This window comes from Oxyura jamaicensis, chromosome 4 (assembly GCF_011077185.1).
Source record: "Oxyura jamaicensis isolate SHBP4307 breed ruddy duck chromosome 4, BPBGC_Ojam_1.0, whole genome shotgun sequence".
NCBI lineage: Eukaryota > Metazoa > Chordata > Aves > Anseriformes > Anatidae > Oxyura > Oxyura jamaicensis.
This window is the reverse complement of record NC_048896.1, coordinates 8,480,530-8,499,680: the sequence shown is the minus strand read 5'-3', so window position 1 is coordinate 8,499,680 and position 19,151 is coordinate 8,480,530. Positions and strand designations below refer to the sequence as shown.

The 19,151-nt window shown below is 44.7% G+C and overlaps 1 protein-coding gene across 7 annotated transcripts in view; it reads right to left on the bottom strand.

Moving 5' to 3' along the window:
• Nucleotides 1-1,480: 1,480 nt before the first annotated feature.
• The window catches only part of MBNL3 (muscleblind like splicing regulator 3), a 91,017-nt gene continuing 73,346 nt past the window's right edge, over nucleotides 1,481-19,151 (bottom strand). For 4 of the 7 annotated variants that reach the window (XM_035325160.1, XM_035325163.1, XM_035325159.1 and 1 more), the window contains 5 exons: nucleotides 11,382-11,532; nucleotides 9,210-9,245; nucleotides 6,883-6,977; nucleotides 5,312-5,385; nucleotides 1,481-2,774 (listed from right to left, as the gene is read on the bottom strand). In XM_035325160.1, coding sequence (XP_035181051.1) covers nucleotides 5,329-5,385; nucleotides 6,883-6,977; nucleotides 9,210-9,245; nucleotides 11,382-11,532 — 339 coding nt within the window. In that variant the 3' untranslated portion in view covers nucleotides 1,481-2,774; nucleotides 5,312-5,328. The remainder of the gene's footprint in view (nucleotides 2,775-5,311; nucleotides 5,386-6,882; nucleotides 6,978-9,209; nucleotides 9,246-11,381; nucleotides 11,533-19,151) is intronic. The other 3 variants (XR_004750445.1, XM_035325162.1, XR_004750446.1) reach the window with 3 other exon arrangements.

The window sequence follows — 19,151 nt, the reverse complement described above, 5'->3', positions numbered from 1 at the left end:
TAGTTTAAATAGTGCTACCTCAAAATGGCATTTTTGCCGAGATTGTTTTGAATTTGGTGAAGTTTAGTGCTTCAAGCTTTTCTTTCCTTAAACTCATTTACAAATTAACTCTAAATTTGCCAGCAATATAAAAACTGTTGTGGCACCTAATATAGCTACCCTGAACATCCCTCATTGGACCTCTTTAATAAAAAATAATCCTTAAACGTTTTTTTTTTTTTTTCAGTGCTTTAAATGTGACGTGAAAACAGCTGTATTCTAGGTTTACATTCTATGCACATCTATGCCAGATGTTTAAGTAGATAAATAAAATAGGAGGTTACATCAAAGTGTCAAGATATACAAAAATCCATTTAGCACTGAAAAAGTTCCAACCTCCTTTAACTCATAAAGCCATACAAGCTTGAATGCATCCTTTCTGGCTTAAGAAGATCAGCTCTGTTCTTTGTTGAGGCACTGGCACAGGTTGTGCAAAACCCATTTTGATACACAAATAATTTCAAACAGGAAGTACTCAAATCCACTTTTTCCACTAACAATGTTATGGTTTTGGGAAACAGAAACTCAGTGGTTAAAAGAACAGGTATGTGGCAGCCAATACAAATGAGAGTCACTAATTTCAGGCAACACCATCTCGCTTTTGAATGGTGGTGGCTGGGAAACAGCTACAGACACAAGTGACTGTCAAAACACGAGGTTCATGATCGAGGGTTAGGGGTACGTGTGTTTTTTCCCCTCTTTCAGGGTTTGGTTCAAAGCCTGCTGAAATGAATAGAAAGATCCCTTCTGGCTCAAGGCCTTTTTGAGCTGGACTCATCAAAGGTTCTTGCTGTGAATAAATTGCCACAAGCAGCTGGTCAGAGCCTCTTCAGGGACAAACCTGTTGTGCTCCACACGCCCCTTTATCACTTGTGGTCCATGTAGGTACGTGTCTATCAATGTATCTGTGCCCACACTGGAGGAGAGGGGGGCAAGGAAGTTCTCTAACCAAGGCCAAGGAACTTGGAAAAGAAAATATCACCTGTTTGTCAGAGTTTGGCACTCTACAAGACCACTGTGAATTCAGGGAGGCAGGACACTAGGAACTTGTCTCTTGCTTGTATTTAATAATGACTGTCTTTCTCCTAGCACTTGATACGTTCATGGAGTTCGCGGATTTACAGGAGCAAATCCACGTCCTCCATAATGCCAGTGATACTACAGAGTTATGACAGGGATAAATTTAGCTGCATTGTTGAACCAAAATGCATTCTGTGTAGCCAGATTGTTCAGCGAGGCAGCACAACACCAGGCTGTGCTGCCCAGCATGCTCAGCTGGAAGCTGCTTTATTCATGCGCTTGATGAGGAGGTATTGAAAACTAGCCCTTGGTTGTGACAAACATTGGTCTGGATCAAGTTGAAGGTGCCAAAATACATCCACTGACCTACAAGAACCCCATTAAAAAGAATGTTTATGCATGGTAGAAAGCTTATGCTTCGTTTTTTTCTGGTTTGTTACCGCTGTGTTTGCTTTAAAGGGCCAGAGATCTTGGGAAAAATCACCGAATCATGAACAATGGTGACTAAAGAATTGGTGCATGCTGACAAAATTTCAAAGAGCCACAGATTTCAGGCGGAAATGTTTCAGCATGCTTAGAGAAGACAAGCCCAGTCTTCACGGTATTACCCAGCTTGGGCTATGTCATGATTATGGGCCTGCTCCAGCTACATGTTTTATGGCTAACAGTTGGCATTTGTTTCTCTCCAATGCAAATGCATCTTTGCCCAACTGAAGCCATCTCACTTATCCATGTGGTTTTTTTTCACTGCACCATGAAAACAGCAAGAAAGATTGTGCGCCGTTTGCAGCTGAGAATGCACTTCAACGTACAACAGAACTGCAGAAATTCCTTGATGCTTACCATAATCTGAGCAAATCTTTCCTATCCCCTTACTGAGATTGGGCTTTTGTGTTTTTCTTCAGTTTCCAGAATGAGCTCGCTGTATTTAAAGAAATACCCTGAACTGGACTAAAATGACAGCTGTCCTTTCATATTGTTTGTACTAAAAATCTGGAGACTCTGCTTGAAGGCAAATTTTCCATGATAAAAGGAGCATTTAACACAAGCAACTCTAGCTGACATTAACTGCAAAATCCAGAAAAGGGCAGAACATTCCTGCGTCGTGTTTTTCAAGCACATAATTCCTGTTTCCCACAATAACATTTTTAGTAAAAAACAAACAAAACCCCATAAAACCTACAGTATATGAAAACTTAAGACATAACAATAATGAAAAAATGGTATTGAGTATACTTGATAATGATGTACACTTTAAAACAAATCAATAGACTATGATGTAAACAAAACAGTAAGATAACACTTTAAAAACAAGACAAACATTTATCCATCGATAGTATACAGTAAACCAACAGTCCGCTGTGCAGATGCACTTATCAGGATGGTAGTCATAAAATGATTAAGTGTGTTAAAGTAATGTGTTATAAAAGTCTATTATAATTTTCTACTTGTATATCTCATATAACAGAGCGCTGTTTGTTAATTGTTTCTATAGTGCTTTTTTTTTTCTTTTTTTTTCTTTTTTTCCTTTTTTTTTTTTGACATTCCCATTGATCAGTTTTTGGTTAACATGTAGGCTGCAACAGGCTTACTGTAGAGGTGGTAGAGAACGATAGAAGGGAAGAGGGAATATATACAGAAAGGCCATGCGCAGCTTCCCACCAAGAAGTCCTGGTGCTCCATAATTTTACGGTTCAGAATTTCAACATGGTCTGCTGCAGGGGAAAGATAAAAAGAACAAAGAAACAATGTGAAGCTAGCTATATATTTTTGTCAATAAAGTCATTCCTCTAAGATACATCTACATCCCCACTGCATTGCCCAACAGGTTGCCATTTGTATGTTGTGGAGAGACAATGTTTTATTCCCTTAATTTTCTGATGTAGGATGAAGCTACTAATAACACACTTGGCATCCTCTTTAATCTGCACTTAGGGCTTTCAATTTCCAGTGTGCTTCACACATGCTGAAAAAACAATTTATGAAATAGGGAGGTGGGAAAATAACAGTCTCATTTGTGAGACAAGAAGGCAGGTGGAGAGTAACTAATGAGAGGACCGGAGGAATCCCTGACCACCGTTGGCTCCTGTTTCCTTTGAAGGCAGCCATAGATATTCACATTAAAATCTAATCCTAGGGAGCCAAATATGAACCAGGCTTGGAGACAAAATACAAACACACAAACCCTGTGCTCAGGTTACCCTCTTCTGGGAGCAAATCTCCTCCCCTTGGATACACTTGTGAAAATCCTCCCTGTAAAGAGCTAGGCTAGCCAGCCTGGCTACCAGGACCTTGTCAACCATGGAGAAAAAGAACAACATCTGCCAGAGCAGCAAGTATTTCTATAACAAAACTCCCACTCACAGCAGCTTTGGGAATTCACCCCTTGGCACTGAGAAATGTCAATGAAGATCCTTATCTGGCAAAAAACTTGAGCACATGCACGCACAACTTCACATGCTTGGGTGGCAGCATGAAACGATGTGTGCTTGAGAGATTTGCTGGCCTTCAGTTTACACATGGATATGGTGGGAAACAACACAGGAATGGGACCGAAACACAAGGGCTCCTGACAGTGGGGGAAATAGTACCAGTCTATGAAGGGGGGTTACACCCTGCAGCTGTGAGGTGTTGAGAGGCCAAGAGCTTCTGGCAGACCGGTGGGTCATACACGTGATCACAGCTCCCTCATGAATAATGGGCTTGTCTTCTTACACAGATGCTTTCCATGCCCAGTAGACTGATCCCCAAGAGAACCCATCACATTCAAAATGCTGACCCTATGTCTTTCAGGTAAGTATTTTTCATTGTCCTTAAAGGCATGGCTGATACTTTGTTTGGACAGACTGCACCATGCTCATTGTTTGCCAAATAAATATGTTTCATGGAGTTTCCTTTCCTACTCTGAAATCACTAGCTATTGACAGTGTGAATTTAAGAGTGTACTTACACGGAAATGAAACGAATTCAGAAAAAAATAAGTTTCCTGAAGTAATGAAATCAGAGTTCAAGAACAAGGTTCTTCCAGGGCAAATGATCTCCTTATTGGGTAGGACAGACTGTTTTGCACGTGTTATGGAAATAGCGTAACATGTCAGGTGGCACGTCTGTCTGTCATTTAGGAGACCAGTACACTGTATAATGCAGAACATTTTCAACTGACAGGGATACCTCAGTGTTCACCCCTAGACTAACAGGGGTCCACAGCCACAGTTAGCAGGCCATTTATACACACAACAGCTTATTCAGGTCACCAGAGATAAGGGCCACCACCAACATGAGTAACTTCTGTCATTTGCTGAAGATGTAACTAGAGAATTGCTTGCCAAATTAATTTCCAGCATTTAAGTACTTGCCTGTAAATGTGACCTATGGAAGAAATAGGTTGCCAATCTGTGTACACTAAACGGCCTGCACTGGGAAAATCTGGTGATTTCTCGTTGAAGTGGCTGAACTACTCTTTCATGTCTTGGGGTGAAAAATACAGGGATGAACTAAAAGCCCCAAGGAATTTTCTCTTATGAACATATATTTACAAATAAAAGCAATGGAAAAATGACTGCTGCTAAGGCCTTAAAACACTCTAAGTCAAAGAAAAGGACAAACAACTTTGTTATTCCCATTCAGAGAAACCCAGCAGCCTAGAGCAGCCCAGGATCTCCATATAGTGTGAAGCACACTGCTTGTGGCATTCATCTTAAAGACGTACGAGGACATCTAAAGCAAACTGTCATGGGCCAGGCCCCCACTGCAGTTAACAGCAGATCTGTGCCCATACCAAGCCAGTCCTGCTGATGCACAGCAGCTGCTGATGACCCAGTCCTGCTTACCCCAGGAAAAGGAATATGCCACTAACAGCAAAACAGAAGTTTCCCCTTTTCAGCTGACTCATTACCACAGCAGTTTTTACCATCAATAGCACAACCCCCTGAGGCACCTACAGGCAGCTGGGAGCTGTGCAGAGCAAGAGTAACTTGTAAACACAACTGCCAGACTCAGGGGATGCACAATAGGAGTCTATGAATGCCATGAAACATATATTTTAGACACAACAAAACATGGCTTGTTGTAAGCCACAAGGCTGGTCCGTATCTGTGCTTCAGCTGCTGAATTTCTTGTCGACTTGGCAGAGAGCAAAGCCACCGGGGTCCTGCAGGCTCAGTCCCTCTGCCCAAACCAGCCCCTTTTTGGGGATGCAGTGCCCTTGTACCAAATACTCCGCCGTAAAGAGAAATACCAAAAAGCAACTTACTGTTCTATCAGGAACTTCTACATCTGTGAAACAAACATGCTGCTACTCAGTTCATCTACTGATAACTGGGATATCTACAGCAAAACAAACAAAGAACACAACACATTAAAACATTGCCTCGAGAAAAGTCTCTTCATTCTGTCTTCAGTTTCAGGTTAGTAAGTACATCAGTGTCCTATAAAACATGATCCATTCCCAAGCTGTCTTTATTTTGCCACACATTAAGTACAACACACTTGCATCACTACTGATGCCTCGTGAAGTGGTGGTAATTGTACTGGGATTTTAACTCCATGGACTACAAGTAAGACAAAATGCCCTGAAGCTAGCTGGCTGAAACATAAGGAGCATAACTTTGTCCAGACTCATACAGCCACAGAGCAACACTGCACGGAAATCTCTGCTTTCTTCTCATGACCAACACAAGTATGAGTAAGACCTTCTCTACCTGAAAACTACAACAAAGCACAGAAAAAGAATAGCAATACCTACTGCAAGCAGTAAAAAACTGCTGAGGACTTACGCAGGCAAAACTTCTTCTGAAAGCTTTATGACCTTGCACTAGCAAAAGACTACGGGATACCCCCTGAGATAACGCTGGCGTTCAGCATGCCTAAGAGCATCCTGCTGAATGACGTGATACCCCGCTTTCTTTGGAACAGCTCTAAACCTGAGAGCAGGACAAAGAACTAAAAAATGCTACAAGTGGTGTTGGCGAGTGGTGGGGAAAGCACTTGAAATGCCTCTGGTCTAACTGGGAAAGGTTGTGGCACACCAAATTATCAGGAAGCATCACTAGGACAGGTTGTGCATATACAGTTAGGACTGGTGCGGAAGCAGCCATCACAACTCAGTATCTTCAGAGGAAAAGTTTTGGAGAGAATTATGGCTTGGCAGACATGCATGAAGTCCTGTACACTTATGGCAGTGCTACAACGGCACATACTGCACATCCAGAGTAATTTCTGTAGGGATGGGTGACATGTTACTGATGTAAATCAGCTTCAGACTTCATTGCCTCACCCCCGTTTTTCTTTTTTTTTGGGGGGGAGTGGGGAGATTGTTTTCAGAGTCCAATTTTGCACTGGGGTAGGCCTCCTCGTGTTCCCACTTCCACTTTCCAGCCAGGAGAGGACATGCCAAAATACCACAGGGGAAGGATGCTCGGGGTGGTATTTCTGCTTGAGACTGAAAGCAGAAGTGCTGCAGGTCCAGTGCGACAGTTATCGCCGGGAGTTTTACAGCCTGTTTTTTTCAGGACCCGGGGGTTTTGGAGAAGCCGGACACGCTGCCAGAGAAGCGCCCAGACCTCGGGGAGCCCGCACACCCCTGCGGATCGCCCATCCCTACGCTCCGGCTGGGCCAGCCGCCGCGGCAGGACCAGCACCGGTGCCCCCTCACGGATCCCCAGGCACACACACACACACACACACGCACACGCTGCCTCTTGCGCGCCCGAGCCTGCGCCGAGCCGAGCGGGACCGGGAGGCGCTCGGCGCCGCGCAGGATCCGGCCCTCGCCCGGTCCTCGAGATCTGAACACGTGAAAGAAAGCCATTGAAAGGGCCAAACCTGATTGGCGGTAGCTGTTGCAGCGAAGGGGACGCTGGTGGCAGGAGTTGTTGCTGCAGACACAGTGGTGGGCGTAGCACCGTGCATCATGGGCACTTTCGGAAGGGAACCATGGAAGCGACATACGGGAGGGTGGAGCGGTTTTTGGTTTGGTTTTTTTTATGTAACCATGGCAACATGTGGTGGATTTGGGGGCGTGGCAGGAATCACAGCAACAAGCCATGTGACATCGTCATGAAGGACACATCGGGGCGCGGCATGCAATCACAGTGCAAAGCAAGACAGCGTTGGGAAAAAAAATAAACAAGAGAGAAGGGGAAAAGCCAATTACAATTATAATTAAGGAAAAAACCAAAACATTCTCAACACTTAGTACATTTATAAGCAGAACAATGATGTATTAGACTCCGAGGGCCAAATTTCCAAAGGGGGGGAGGGCGGGTGTGCTAGCAAAAGCCCACGTCAGCTCGCACCCGTGGGGAGTTAGACACAGCCAGTGCACGTTCCTTTGGGTGGGGACATTTTGGCAAGCGCACCCTCCCACCCGCCTTGGAAAGCTCGTCCCCTTCCCTCCCCTCCCCGTCCCCGCCAGGAACCAGAGGTACGTGATGCACTTTGCAGCGAGCCGCTGGCGGGGCCCATTTCACGGCTACGATCTCGCCGGGCCAGCCGCCGTGTGTCGGCTCTTCAACCGGGTTTTCTCGCCTCTCTCTAGCGGGGACGTTTCGGCACGGTACAGGGGTGAAGGCACTGCAGACGAGCGGCTAAGCAGCCCGAGCTCTCTCCGCACAAATCCAGCGTGCTTCCTTTCCGCTCTAATTCTAGAGGATTTGGCATAATTCCCTCCCCTTGCGAGGTAGGAGGGAATAGAAAGGGGAGGAGGCCGAGAGGGAGAAATTCACGAATGCATTCAAACGGTCACAACTCGCAGGAGAGCATCTGAAGGGACAACGCAGCAGCAGGGAGCTCGGCAGCCTTTCGAAGCTGCACTTCCCATGGAGCGCGGAGCTGGAGGGGATGCTCTTGGGGTGCACAGAGCCACCCCCCACACCCATGGAAGGATGGGGAGGAGGCTGCCCTGGATCACTCCAACCTGCAGCCACTGATTTCTCCTCCTGGCCAGGAAAGAGCTGGGCGCGGAGCAGCAGACAGCAGTGAACTTGTTGGCACCAAAACCCAGGAGACACACCTGGCCTTCCACGGGGACAGTTCAGAGGCCACTGCAGTCACCCAGGGATATCCACAGCCATAGCTTGTCTATGTGTACTCCCACCCAGCCCATCTCAGCACGGACATGGGATTCAGCAAAGTCCACCGGGACTGGGAGCTGGGGCCTGCAGGAGCCATCACAGGGTTCAGCAGCAGGATAACCCTGTGCCCACAGGGCCTCCTGCCCCGCAGGAGCACTCTCAGGTGGATAAAGCAGCCTGGAGGGATGGGGAGGTTCAAGAGCAGAGTGCTCAGCCATTTCTGCCAAAGCTTCTGGCTTTCAGGCTACCCCAGATAGCTCCCTGGAGGCCCTGCTCTCTTCTCTCCCAAAAGCTCCTGCTCCCCTCTTTCTCACTCTGGCTGAAGCAGGTGCACTCCTGGATGGTTGCAGTCTTGCATAGCCTTGGCTGGAGGATGAAATCCCAGCTTTCACCCATCCTGCTGTACCCAGCAGCCGTAGAGAGAGGGGAGGGTCCCTCAAAGACTCACACAGGTTCCTAGCATATGCCGGATCCTGAGACTGTGTGTTAGCAGCAGAGAGCATGTTCTCAGCCTCACTGCATCCCTGGCACCTCCTCACAGCAACTTGTACCTGCACAGCTGACAATTTACTAAAGGGATGAATCTTCAGCTGGTCCACAGTTTAAGCTCTTCACTCACTGTACAAGCAGCACCCTGCTCTGGTAAAGGGGCTGACCTTGGATGCATTCCTTCTTAAAGCTTTTATGAAAACAGTCTCTTAAAATGTCCTCAGAAGGACAACCAAAAATCTGAATGCTAATACACCTGATGCAAAAATAATAAACCAACAGTAACCTCCCATTGATATTTCTTTTGTTGGATGACTTAAATAGGTTATAAAGACATTTAGGTTGACAGACGTTTGTCTCTGCAGCAGAACTAAATAGGGGTGGGAATGCATCGCCTTGGATTCTCATATTAGTCACACAAAACACTGCACTGCACAGAAAGTAAAAGGGATACAACCATTTAAGCCTCAAAGAAGACAGCGGATAGACAGTCACACCACTCAGCCACCCAGCTTCTCACTGATGCATACTAATTTGCTGTCTCTTTCAGATTAGGAAAAGTTGAGAAGTTTGTGTAGAAAAACCTACCAACGCTTGCAGTGGGTGTCATGCACAGAACTGACCCTGCACACCATGCATTGAAGCGTGGAAAGATGAACAAAAGGGATATTTCATTAGTGAAGCTTCAGTGTTAGAAATCACTTTAACTAAAAAGCAGGTATTCTCTTTGCAGCATTCAATATTTAAGCACATGCAAAACAGATTCTGCATATTGATACATAGATAGTTTAAACTCAGTTTTAAGAGAACATAGCAAACCAAATTAATTCTTGAATTCTTGGGTAGCAGAAAAAGTATTTCTCCTCCAACCCTGGTATTAGATGATGTGATCTATCCAACAAATCAGGGCTGTTTGGTGGTTTTTGTTGTTTTTTTTTGGTATCAAGCGTGTTGCTTTTTTTCTGATGATGTCAACAGACAAGTTTGCTTTATAGGAAAAACACACTCATGTTAAAACCAATTTTCTAAAAACAATTTACTCCTGAAAGCAGGGATTGGGATTCAAAGTCTCTAGTTTAAGCTGAAAGAGGCAGTTGCTTTTAGATTTGAAACAGTTGCAGTTCTGACACCACTTCCAATATTGACTCTGACTCCCCCTGGGTCCATGGGAAACCATGATGCTGATCTCTCTGCATAGGTGAAGGTAACGAAAACGACTACTCGCTTCCACTCCCAGCCATGTGAGTTTCCACATGCCACCTCTCTGCTTTGCTTTCACAGTAAATAGACCTGTTACACATCTTCCTGTGTGTAATTCTATTCCCCTGAGACAGGGCACAACAGCACTACAAAAGTCCTGGGTAAAAGCTAATTTATAGTGCTTGCATCAGACATGTAGTTCTTTATGTCAGCTTTGGAGACTGCGACCTCAAGGGAGGGAAGCACGTAGTCAGCTTGTAGATTTTGCTTTCTAGAAAGTCTTCTTCTGAAGTTGTATTTTAGTTGGCATCTGAAAAAGTTGTGGTAGGTTGGGGTAGTCAATCCACTCTAAGAGCACTTTGCAGAGCACAGGGCTCTGGCTTAGTCCCTCCATCCATCCCTCCATACAAGACCCCATTCCCCTGGAAAAACGTTCTGGCGTCTACTGAATTCTGAATATTTCTAAGTACTCTCATAACATAGAGGCCACATGAATCCAATGTTTAGGTCTCAGCTCTCTGGATCCATGCTCGCACCTAAAATGCAGTTTGGTCTCAATATTGGGGTATCTCTTAAAGCTTTTCCCCTGACCTCAGGGAACGGCAAGGCCAAGGCCCAGCTCCACTGCATGTTCACTGCATGGCCAGCCCAGAGAAAGGTTTTGTATGTTTTTGTAAATATAAAATTTGGCATACAAATACAGCACTTGACATTAAAAACTTCAGGCATTCATTTTCATATGATGCTCTGTAAGGAAAATAATGATACTAAAAATGAGCTATCGACTCCGGAGTATTTCCTTTTTCAGCCACTTTCAGTGCTTATTACTCTAAGTAGGTTTTGGTTTTAATTTGGCTGCACTGAAGAGGTTAATTGGCTAGTTAGCTGTCGCATCTGCCATGTCAATATTTCACTTTTTATATGAATTACTGAACTGCATCTTTCAATTTTACTCTGAGACCTTAAAGGTACAATAAAAGCTGGGAGTTAAATTGCTTTTAAAAATCTTAGGTTATCGCACTGGTCAAAAGACAAGCAAGAGGAAAATATACGACTTTAAAGAGGATTATGTAATTTGTATTTACTAAAGATGAGCCATTCCCTCCATAAATAGCACAGCTGCTGGAATATGTAGGTCACTGAGACAGAAGGTTAGAAAGATACCTGCAGCTTGAAGTGAGCGGACAGCTCTACATCGAGGTCCACCAAACATTTTAACATGAGTCCAGAATATAGCTACACAAGAGTCAAAGAATTAATTTGGGATTAACTAGTTGAACCATAAGGAGGAGAAACAGGAAGTGTGAATTCAGAAACATGCAGACATTTTTCTTAGTTTGCTTTAAAAAAAAGAAAAGGCTAAGAAGGGATCTTTACAAGTGAAAAGCTCTGAATTGTATTAGGTGAAGGAAAAATGTCAAACATACATTAACTTTCCACTGATTTTTAACATGAAACTTTATACACTAATACTCTTTTGCAAAGGACTCTTATAAATCTGCTTATTAGCTCAATGTCTAGGCCATAAAAAGAAAGCAATGATGATGGGGAAACACTTACCTGTAGGGATGAACGTAGGCTGTTGCAACTGCATGTTGGCTAGAGCCTGTTGGTAGTGGAAAACGCTTGGGTTAAAGACTGTGGTGGCACCATTGTTTTTTTCAAGTGCTGGCCTCTTTGGTAAAGGTTGAAGTGCACCAGGCGGCAGGGCCTGTGGATAAGGGAGTCATTAAAGACAAGTGGAATATAAGAGACCCAGAAGCAGACAGCATGCAATAAATAATAGGGGGTCTTGGCTGCGGATCACCTGCAACTGTACCAACTTAGCAGACAGGAAATAGAAGAGCAGCTAAACCACAGTAAAAGTTGTAGGTGTAACCACAGCTTCACTAGGTTAGCAGTTAGTAAATGCACCAGGGAGACAGGGGCAGAGTCCAGGATGAGGAAACACTAAGGAAGATTTTCAGTAGGACTGACTTGGAAAAAAAGGCATGAGGGGGAAGAAGGGAAGAGGTGATCATCTGGACAGGATACCACAAAGCACAATTGCAAGCAACAAGCATTTAAAAAACATACCAGCTAAGAGAAACACAGCAGATGACTATTTAAAAACAAAAAGATTAGCATAAGTAATAAGTGCCATGGAAAAATTAGGGATGCTTGCCTCTGCTTATTTCAATACCTGCCTACATGGACGTGTACATTTGTGGGAGTGTGCACTCTTGTATGCAGATGTCCCGTGTGTTCAGGTGGCAAAGTGAAAGCTGTTGCCAATTACACACACAATGTCACATTCATAGTACAATGCATTTCCACTTGTTATTAGTGAGGCTGAGCAACATAGCCAAGAATAGGCCTGATTCTCTGCTGCCTGCAACAGCTGCACAGCTCACAAACAGCAGACTTGGACTTGCTCCCAGTTTCTAGTAGCACAGCACTAGAAGAAGGCCTCCAACAGTTAAATACCGCTTGCTCATTATTAACAGTGGAAAAAGCCATTGACAAATCTGCTGTTCGAACAAGATTTGGGTGGGTCTTGCTATCAGGCAAATCCTTTCTTTTTGTTCTATCACACCACAGTGCTTCTTCCAGCCCGTCAAACCTGTTTCATGATCAGACTTGGTAAAAAGCATTAACCCAACTCAGGAACTTTTCTCAGTGAGGTACTCATCATTCAAAAAGCATGTCTCAACAGCAAAGTAGTATGTCAGGTTCTTAGGAGACAGAAACGTGTCTAATGATTTACAGCTTTTCATTGTACCCAAGCAAAAAAACACATTTTTTTCCACATTGTGATAGAAAAGGGTCCTTTTTAATTATGCCCTGCAGTCCTTTTGCACGTAACACTCCCATTGACGTCAATGAGATTTACGCACATGGAAGTCATGCAGAATCAGGTCATTTCTGCCTAGTTGTGTTTTATATCATGTAGCACAGCAATGGCTGAACCAGAGGGTTATCACTCCTTTTTTTTTTTTTTTTTTTTTGAATAAATGACAGTGAAGGGTGGGTATTAGAGGAGGTTTAGCTAATGAAGAGTTAAGGGTACAAACACATAGTACGTGTAATAAAGGACACAAGGAAAGAGAGGTTTTAAAATGTCATGAAGATCAACACACAACAAGGGAAGAGGTATTTTAAAATATCATGAAGATCAACGCACAACAGAATATAACCAAAAGCTTGCAACAGTTTGTCACCATCTAGAAACAGGTTTCACTTTAAATTTAATTTGCTACAGGAGACTGCTCATCTGAGAAACGTTAGGCAAGATACTTCCAGGCGAAACATTACTCCAACCTATTGCTATTCACATGGTGGCTTTTGGGTAGCTTTAATATTAAAAAAATAAATAAGTAGAAGAAATTGCATTTGCAAAACTGCCCTCAGACATGCACACATCCTCTGCTAATGCTAGCAGACATCCAGTGCCAGCATTACAACTTAATGATATCTTTCTAGATTTCTTCTGGCTAGTATCAAGAGAGAGAGCAGTCAAACATGAGCCAACATTCTCAGACAGAAACCAAAGTCTTGCTTTAGATCTATATTTTAGGATGAGGTCTTCTAGGTAAAGATCTAAGTGTTTCCATTTTTAGGGGAGCCCCCACTGATACCTACACTAAATCTGTCTTTACATACATCATGTCTATTTAATGATGGTTCCATGGATGTTCCTGCAGGCACAAAACAGATTTGCAGCTTGCAGAGACTGTAGTAACTCCACTGACATCAGAGGTGCTTTACAGATTTACAGTAACTGAAGAACTTGCTGCTTAAATCCATATTCCTTACTGTGCCTGATTGCAAAACATGCTTTTTCCAAAATCTGCCTCAGAAAAAAGAGATTACTAATTATAGCAAAGCAACTGTGCCAAGCACGTAATGGACTTTTGACTCCTTGCTTCTTGGCCAAAGGCTGTCACCACCCCAAAAAGTTCATTATCCCTACTGTCAGTGCCAAAAGCAGAATGGCTGAAGGCTTTGAGACCTCACTGTGAAGTGCTGTCTCTGTACACGTGGGACAATTCCTGAGCCCAGCACTGCAGTCAGAGGTGGCGAATAAACACGAACAACTCAAAGGGATGTCAAGGCACAACAGCCTGCCCTACTGTCTCTCCAACACCCTGCTTCCTCCTACCCAGCTTCAGCCCCTCGGGGGCATGGGAGAGAATGCAGCTACAGAAATTCCATTTCTGTTGCCTGAACAGCACCTTTGGGAAATGCCTACACAGCAGCCGGGGTGGAGAAGCCCAAATAAATGTAACATTTCTACAGTCTTCTAAAGAAGCAAGCACACCACAGTGGCTGCTGTGCAGCCCAGAGGCCAGCTCTGCTACTTGAGCTCCGTGGGCACAAGAATCAGAGCCCACCTTGGTCTGCTCCTGTTCTGACAGCCTTCTGGGTGTCCTGCTCCCACGCCAGCTACTGGGGAAGCATCTGAACCAGAGCATGCCCCGCAGAACCCCTCTTTTTGCCAACTTATCTAACTCTTGAGTTAATCACCGCTGCAGCTTCTGAGAGTGGACAAGTGAAGGCTCTGCAATTTGCCCTGCTGTTTGGTACACAGTGCTGCTTGTCATTGCCCTCTGGACAAACTTCAGTCCAAACAGATGTAGCAGTAACCTCTGAGAGCTGACAGTAACCTTTTCCGATTCTTATTGTCTCCACGTGCACACAGATATGCAACTTTTGTAACATGATCAGGCCACTTGCACTAATGAAGGGGTTAATTTTTTTTTTTTCTGTTCAGCATCCATTTGATAGCCCGAACTGATCCCAGCAAACAATTCCCACTACAAAAATGCCAGGCACTCTCCCATTTTGGGGCTGGGAAAGCCACATTCCTGCTGGAATATGAGTATCTGAACAAAAAGATTTGTCGCTTCTCTGCATGGCATAGAAATAAATCAGCCTGAATGACAGACAAAAATGCAATGCATGCCTAAGTCGAGATTTCCCACGTGCAGGTTAACAACTCTCTCTTGTTATTTTTTTGCAAGACGGGAACTGGATTAAATCTTTGCAACAAACAGTTTAATTGCGCCTCAAAGTTCCCCTCAGATCCGTATCTCCTGGGAGCAGATCACACTTTCACTCCTTTGCACTTAGCTTAGAGGGGTTGGCTCCGTATCTGACTTGCTGCTTCAGTCACAGCAGACAGAATGATCTGAAAGAGGGCAGAGGTTGCTCCCATTCCCTGGCAAGCAGGGGAACCAATCCGAGCAGTTTCCTCTGAGGATTATGTGTGTTCTTATCGGCACTGTACATCATTCTCTGGTGCAGCCTTCACAAAGGGTTCAGAGGAGGTGACATATCCCAACATTACAGCTGAAAACGTTCAGATGTTCCAAGGCAGGAAGACCATTACAAGTCCCTTATCTGATCAGGTTTTGTTCAGCGGGGAAGGTCAGAAGGGAAGGGGAGCTGCAGGGCACTCCCATTCTTAGCCAGACTGTCTCCTAAGCGAGGTGGCTCTCGGCAAGGGCAGCGAGGCACTACGTAGGTCACTGTCTGAGCTGGCTTTGGGGCTGTGCCTGTGCCAGCAGTGAGCACTGAGAGGCTGTTGTGTCAGTCACAGCGTAATTCCAGCCTGCTGGCGGAAGCTGGCCCCTAACAAGATTTCCTCATGCTGCTGTCTAAAGCTACAACAGGGAAGCCGGCTGACTATTAAAAAAAATAAAAACACGCACACAAAAACACACCACACGCACACAAAAACCACCACAACCACCAACACAAACAACACAAGTCTTGCAGAGTTGCCAAAGGGGCTTTGCCTCTGGCCAAGCTCAACACAACCTCTTTTCTTTTAAATTTTCCCCAAACAGAGCTTAAAGAAACATGCTAACATCCCCATTCTGGGAAAAACAGCCTCCCTGACTGGCATTGGAGGCAATATTCATCCCACTGAGACCCCTGGGAAGGCAACCTGCTCCGCCTGGGGGTGAGGAACAACCAGACACAGGCAATGGGAAAGGTGGGGGAGCCCTTGCTCCTACAAGGAATCTGCCCAGCCCAGGGGAGGGGAGCAGATCAGCTGTGCTTCCCAGCACTGCAACAGTGGCTTCAGGGTTCCAGGACTCCTCTGTGTCCACTCTTCGCTTTCCCCCTACGGCTCTGGGACAAGATTTTTTTTTAGGAAGTATTAAATCCCTCACGTTGGGGTGATTGAGAAGGAATTGTCTTCTACAGAGCCAGGACTGACAGGCTGGGAGGATGGCTTTTGCCTTACTATGAGTATCACAAAGATGGGTAAACATATCTGGGGCTTAGAAAATAATCAAAATTAGCTTACACGAAGGCAATTTGCAGGCAAAAAGCTGTGAAGCAGATCCCATGCCTGAGGCAGAAGCAAACAGACACCCAGAGTCAGGTGCATTTGCTGATATGGGGGGAGGAACCAGAGCCAAAGCCAGCTGCAGTAGCCAGGGCCTCCCCAGCTTACCCAACACACCAAAGTCCTGCCTTACACCTGCTTCAGCTCCCAGCACAAATCTCTGTCTGGGATGCTGCTTAGCTCTCTCTCTGCTTCTCTCAACACTGGAAACAGCCAGGATTGGAGAAGTCCTGCATTTGGTCTGTGCCCATCGAACAGAGCACGCTGCCAAGGCAGTACCAGCGTGACACTGCCGGGCAAGGCCATGCTGTCGGGCATACCACAAAAAGCCTCTGTCTTCAGTGGCAGGAACGGGATCTATCCTGCACCACCCAGTCCTCTGGCATATCCGGCACAGTGCAGGCCTAACGAGTTAAATCCTCACCAAAACACCGTGTTTCACAACTCTGCTGCCGTAGTTTGGAAAAAACAGCTCAAAACCCCGAGCTGCCTGCCACCACAAAGGCCCCCAGGATTACTCCATGCCTCCAAAACATATCCGGGCTTCGGGAGGAAAATCTCACATGGTTAATGGGTGGTCTGTGGGTGCAGGATCGGCATGTCTGAAAGGACACTAACATTTCTGACCCGGATGGGCAGTCTCCCCAGGCACTAACACAACAGACCAAGCGAGGAAGGCTTTCATGCAGATGGTTACGTGCAAAGCGAGAAGGTGAAAGGTCCAAGTACCAGGTCAAAGGTTGCCTCGAGCGGTCGCTTCAGTGATCTGACAGCTGGCTGAGTCTTAATTAGCAGGCAGCGAGCACATGATGGCAATGGGCCAGGGAGGGGGGTCAAGCACAGTAACAAAAACAGCAAGCAGAGGTGTGTCAAGAGAGCCATATTTTGGGGAGGTGAAGAGAAAAAAATAAAAATGAATGCATTAGACAATATATTAAAAAGACGAGGCATGCACAACATGGGATGTCAGAGTAATTACCTGGCCCAGTGGCTAGTCAGCTATTTTGCCTCAGTAAATTTCAGAAAATAAAGAAATAACATCGTGGATGTGTGCCCTAGAGCATTTTCACTGCAGCTGGCGCAGCGGGTGAGGAGTGCTTGGGGATTAGCGCCCGCACGTGGACTCGCACTGGGCTCCAGCCCTAATTCTGCAGCTACATGCGGAGGTCAGCAGGAGGGCTCGTGGCAGGAAGAGGACCACTGGTAAAGAAGGAAGGTTCAAGCACTGCTTAAGTGTGATCCTGAACCAGAGAGTGAGCCTGACCCAATTCACCTGGCTGTGCTGCACAGACCTGAGCCAAGTTGCAGAGAGTAGAGCTACTACTCGTGTGTGACAAGTAACTGCAGGATTGTGTCCCTCAGAAATATCTTCTGAATTTAGACTTGAAATCATTCCAAATGTATTTTAGAAGGGCTTATTACACCCATTTGTCTGGCATGTGATTTTTGATCCAAGAAGACTGGGCACCAGTCTTCGCTTTAATAAAGTCTTATTCCTCAACAGGTACAGTAAGTGCATCAAACCTTGAAAAGTCAATGAATAATGTAAGCTGTTTTGGTGGCAAGGGTGATGCAACAAGCCATCAATAAATATTTTAAAGGTTCTAGTTAACAGTGTACAAATAAGGTTAATTACATTTTTAAGAGAAGCCAGCAGCATGAATAAAACATGCACTGGCTTTAGTTAAGTAGCAGTGTCCTAGATAATTAGTGAAAAAGTAAAGCATCAATTGTAAAAAACACAGGAATTTAATTTCAGAAGGGTCTTTTTCAACAGACCTTGGCTGCTGTTTCAATAATAATAAAAACAATAAGAAATATAACAAATAAACTGTTCAGGAGAGATAAATACTGCATCATAAATTGGTTCTTCAAATTACATTCCAGGTAATGTTGATGTTACCAGAAAAACATTTGTGAATCCTCCCCTTTTTTGTACTATGTTTCGAATGATAAGCAACCTTCTTACTGTCTTAAAAAAAAGTATTTAGAAAAATTTTAGTATCCTTACTCCTAAATCAAAAAGGAGGCAAGAACCTTTTTAATGTTAGTTATTCACGTAATCACAGAACTGATGAGTCTGGAAGGGCCCAGCCTACTGCTCAAAGCAATGTCAACTGAAGTACCTTGCTAAGGACTGCACCAAGGCAGGTTTTGAGTATCTCCAAGGATGAACAACCTGTTCTAGTGTTTGGCAACCCTCACAGGAAAGAAGTTTTTTCTTACATTCATATGGAATTTCCTGTATTTCAATTTGTGCCCACTGCCTCTTGCCCTTTCACTGAGCACTGCAGAGAAGAGTAAGCCTCTGTCTTCTTTACCCTCTCCCATCCCTCTCTCCAACAGCTGTAGCTCTCTCAGACTTTCCTGGTCTGTCAGATGCTCCAAGTTCTTCATCATCTGAACTACTCATCTACTCATCTGAGTGAATCCTTTGCTGGACTCACTCCAGTATGTCCATGTCTGTCTTGCACTGGGGATCCCAGCGCTGGCTACAGCCTTCCAGTTATGGCCTCACCAAGAACGAGAAGAGGAAGATCACCTCCCTTGATCTGCAGACATTATTCTTCCTAGTGCAGCCCAGGATGCTCTTGGCCCTTTTTGCCATGAGAGCACAAGAAAAATTCATAACAGCAATATTGTTTTATTTTTTTCTTCGTTTTCTTTGACTTTTTATAATTCTAGCTATTAGAAGTCACAATTCAAATTAAACTGCAGGTGGGACCATCCTTACCAGGTTCTAAGTATCAAACAGATCAGGAAGTCATCCTTGATTTGAGACTTGTCATTTTACTAAGCCTTGGCAAAAGTAATAGGCACAAGCCTCCTGTTTGCTAGGCTGGAACAACTGAAATGTTGTCTGCTTTGAAGTAAGTGGAAATTTTGCTACTGACTTCAACAGGCCAAGATTCCCCTGCAAAAGATGTATTATAACATGAACATTTTTTCCTTTCATTGTGTACTGAGGAAGCTAACCTGACACCTGCATC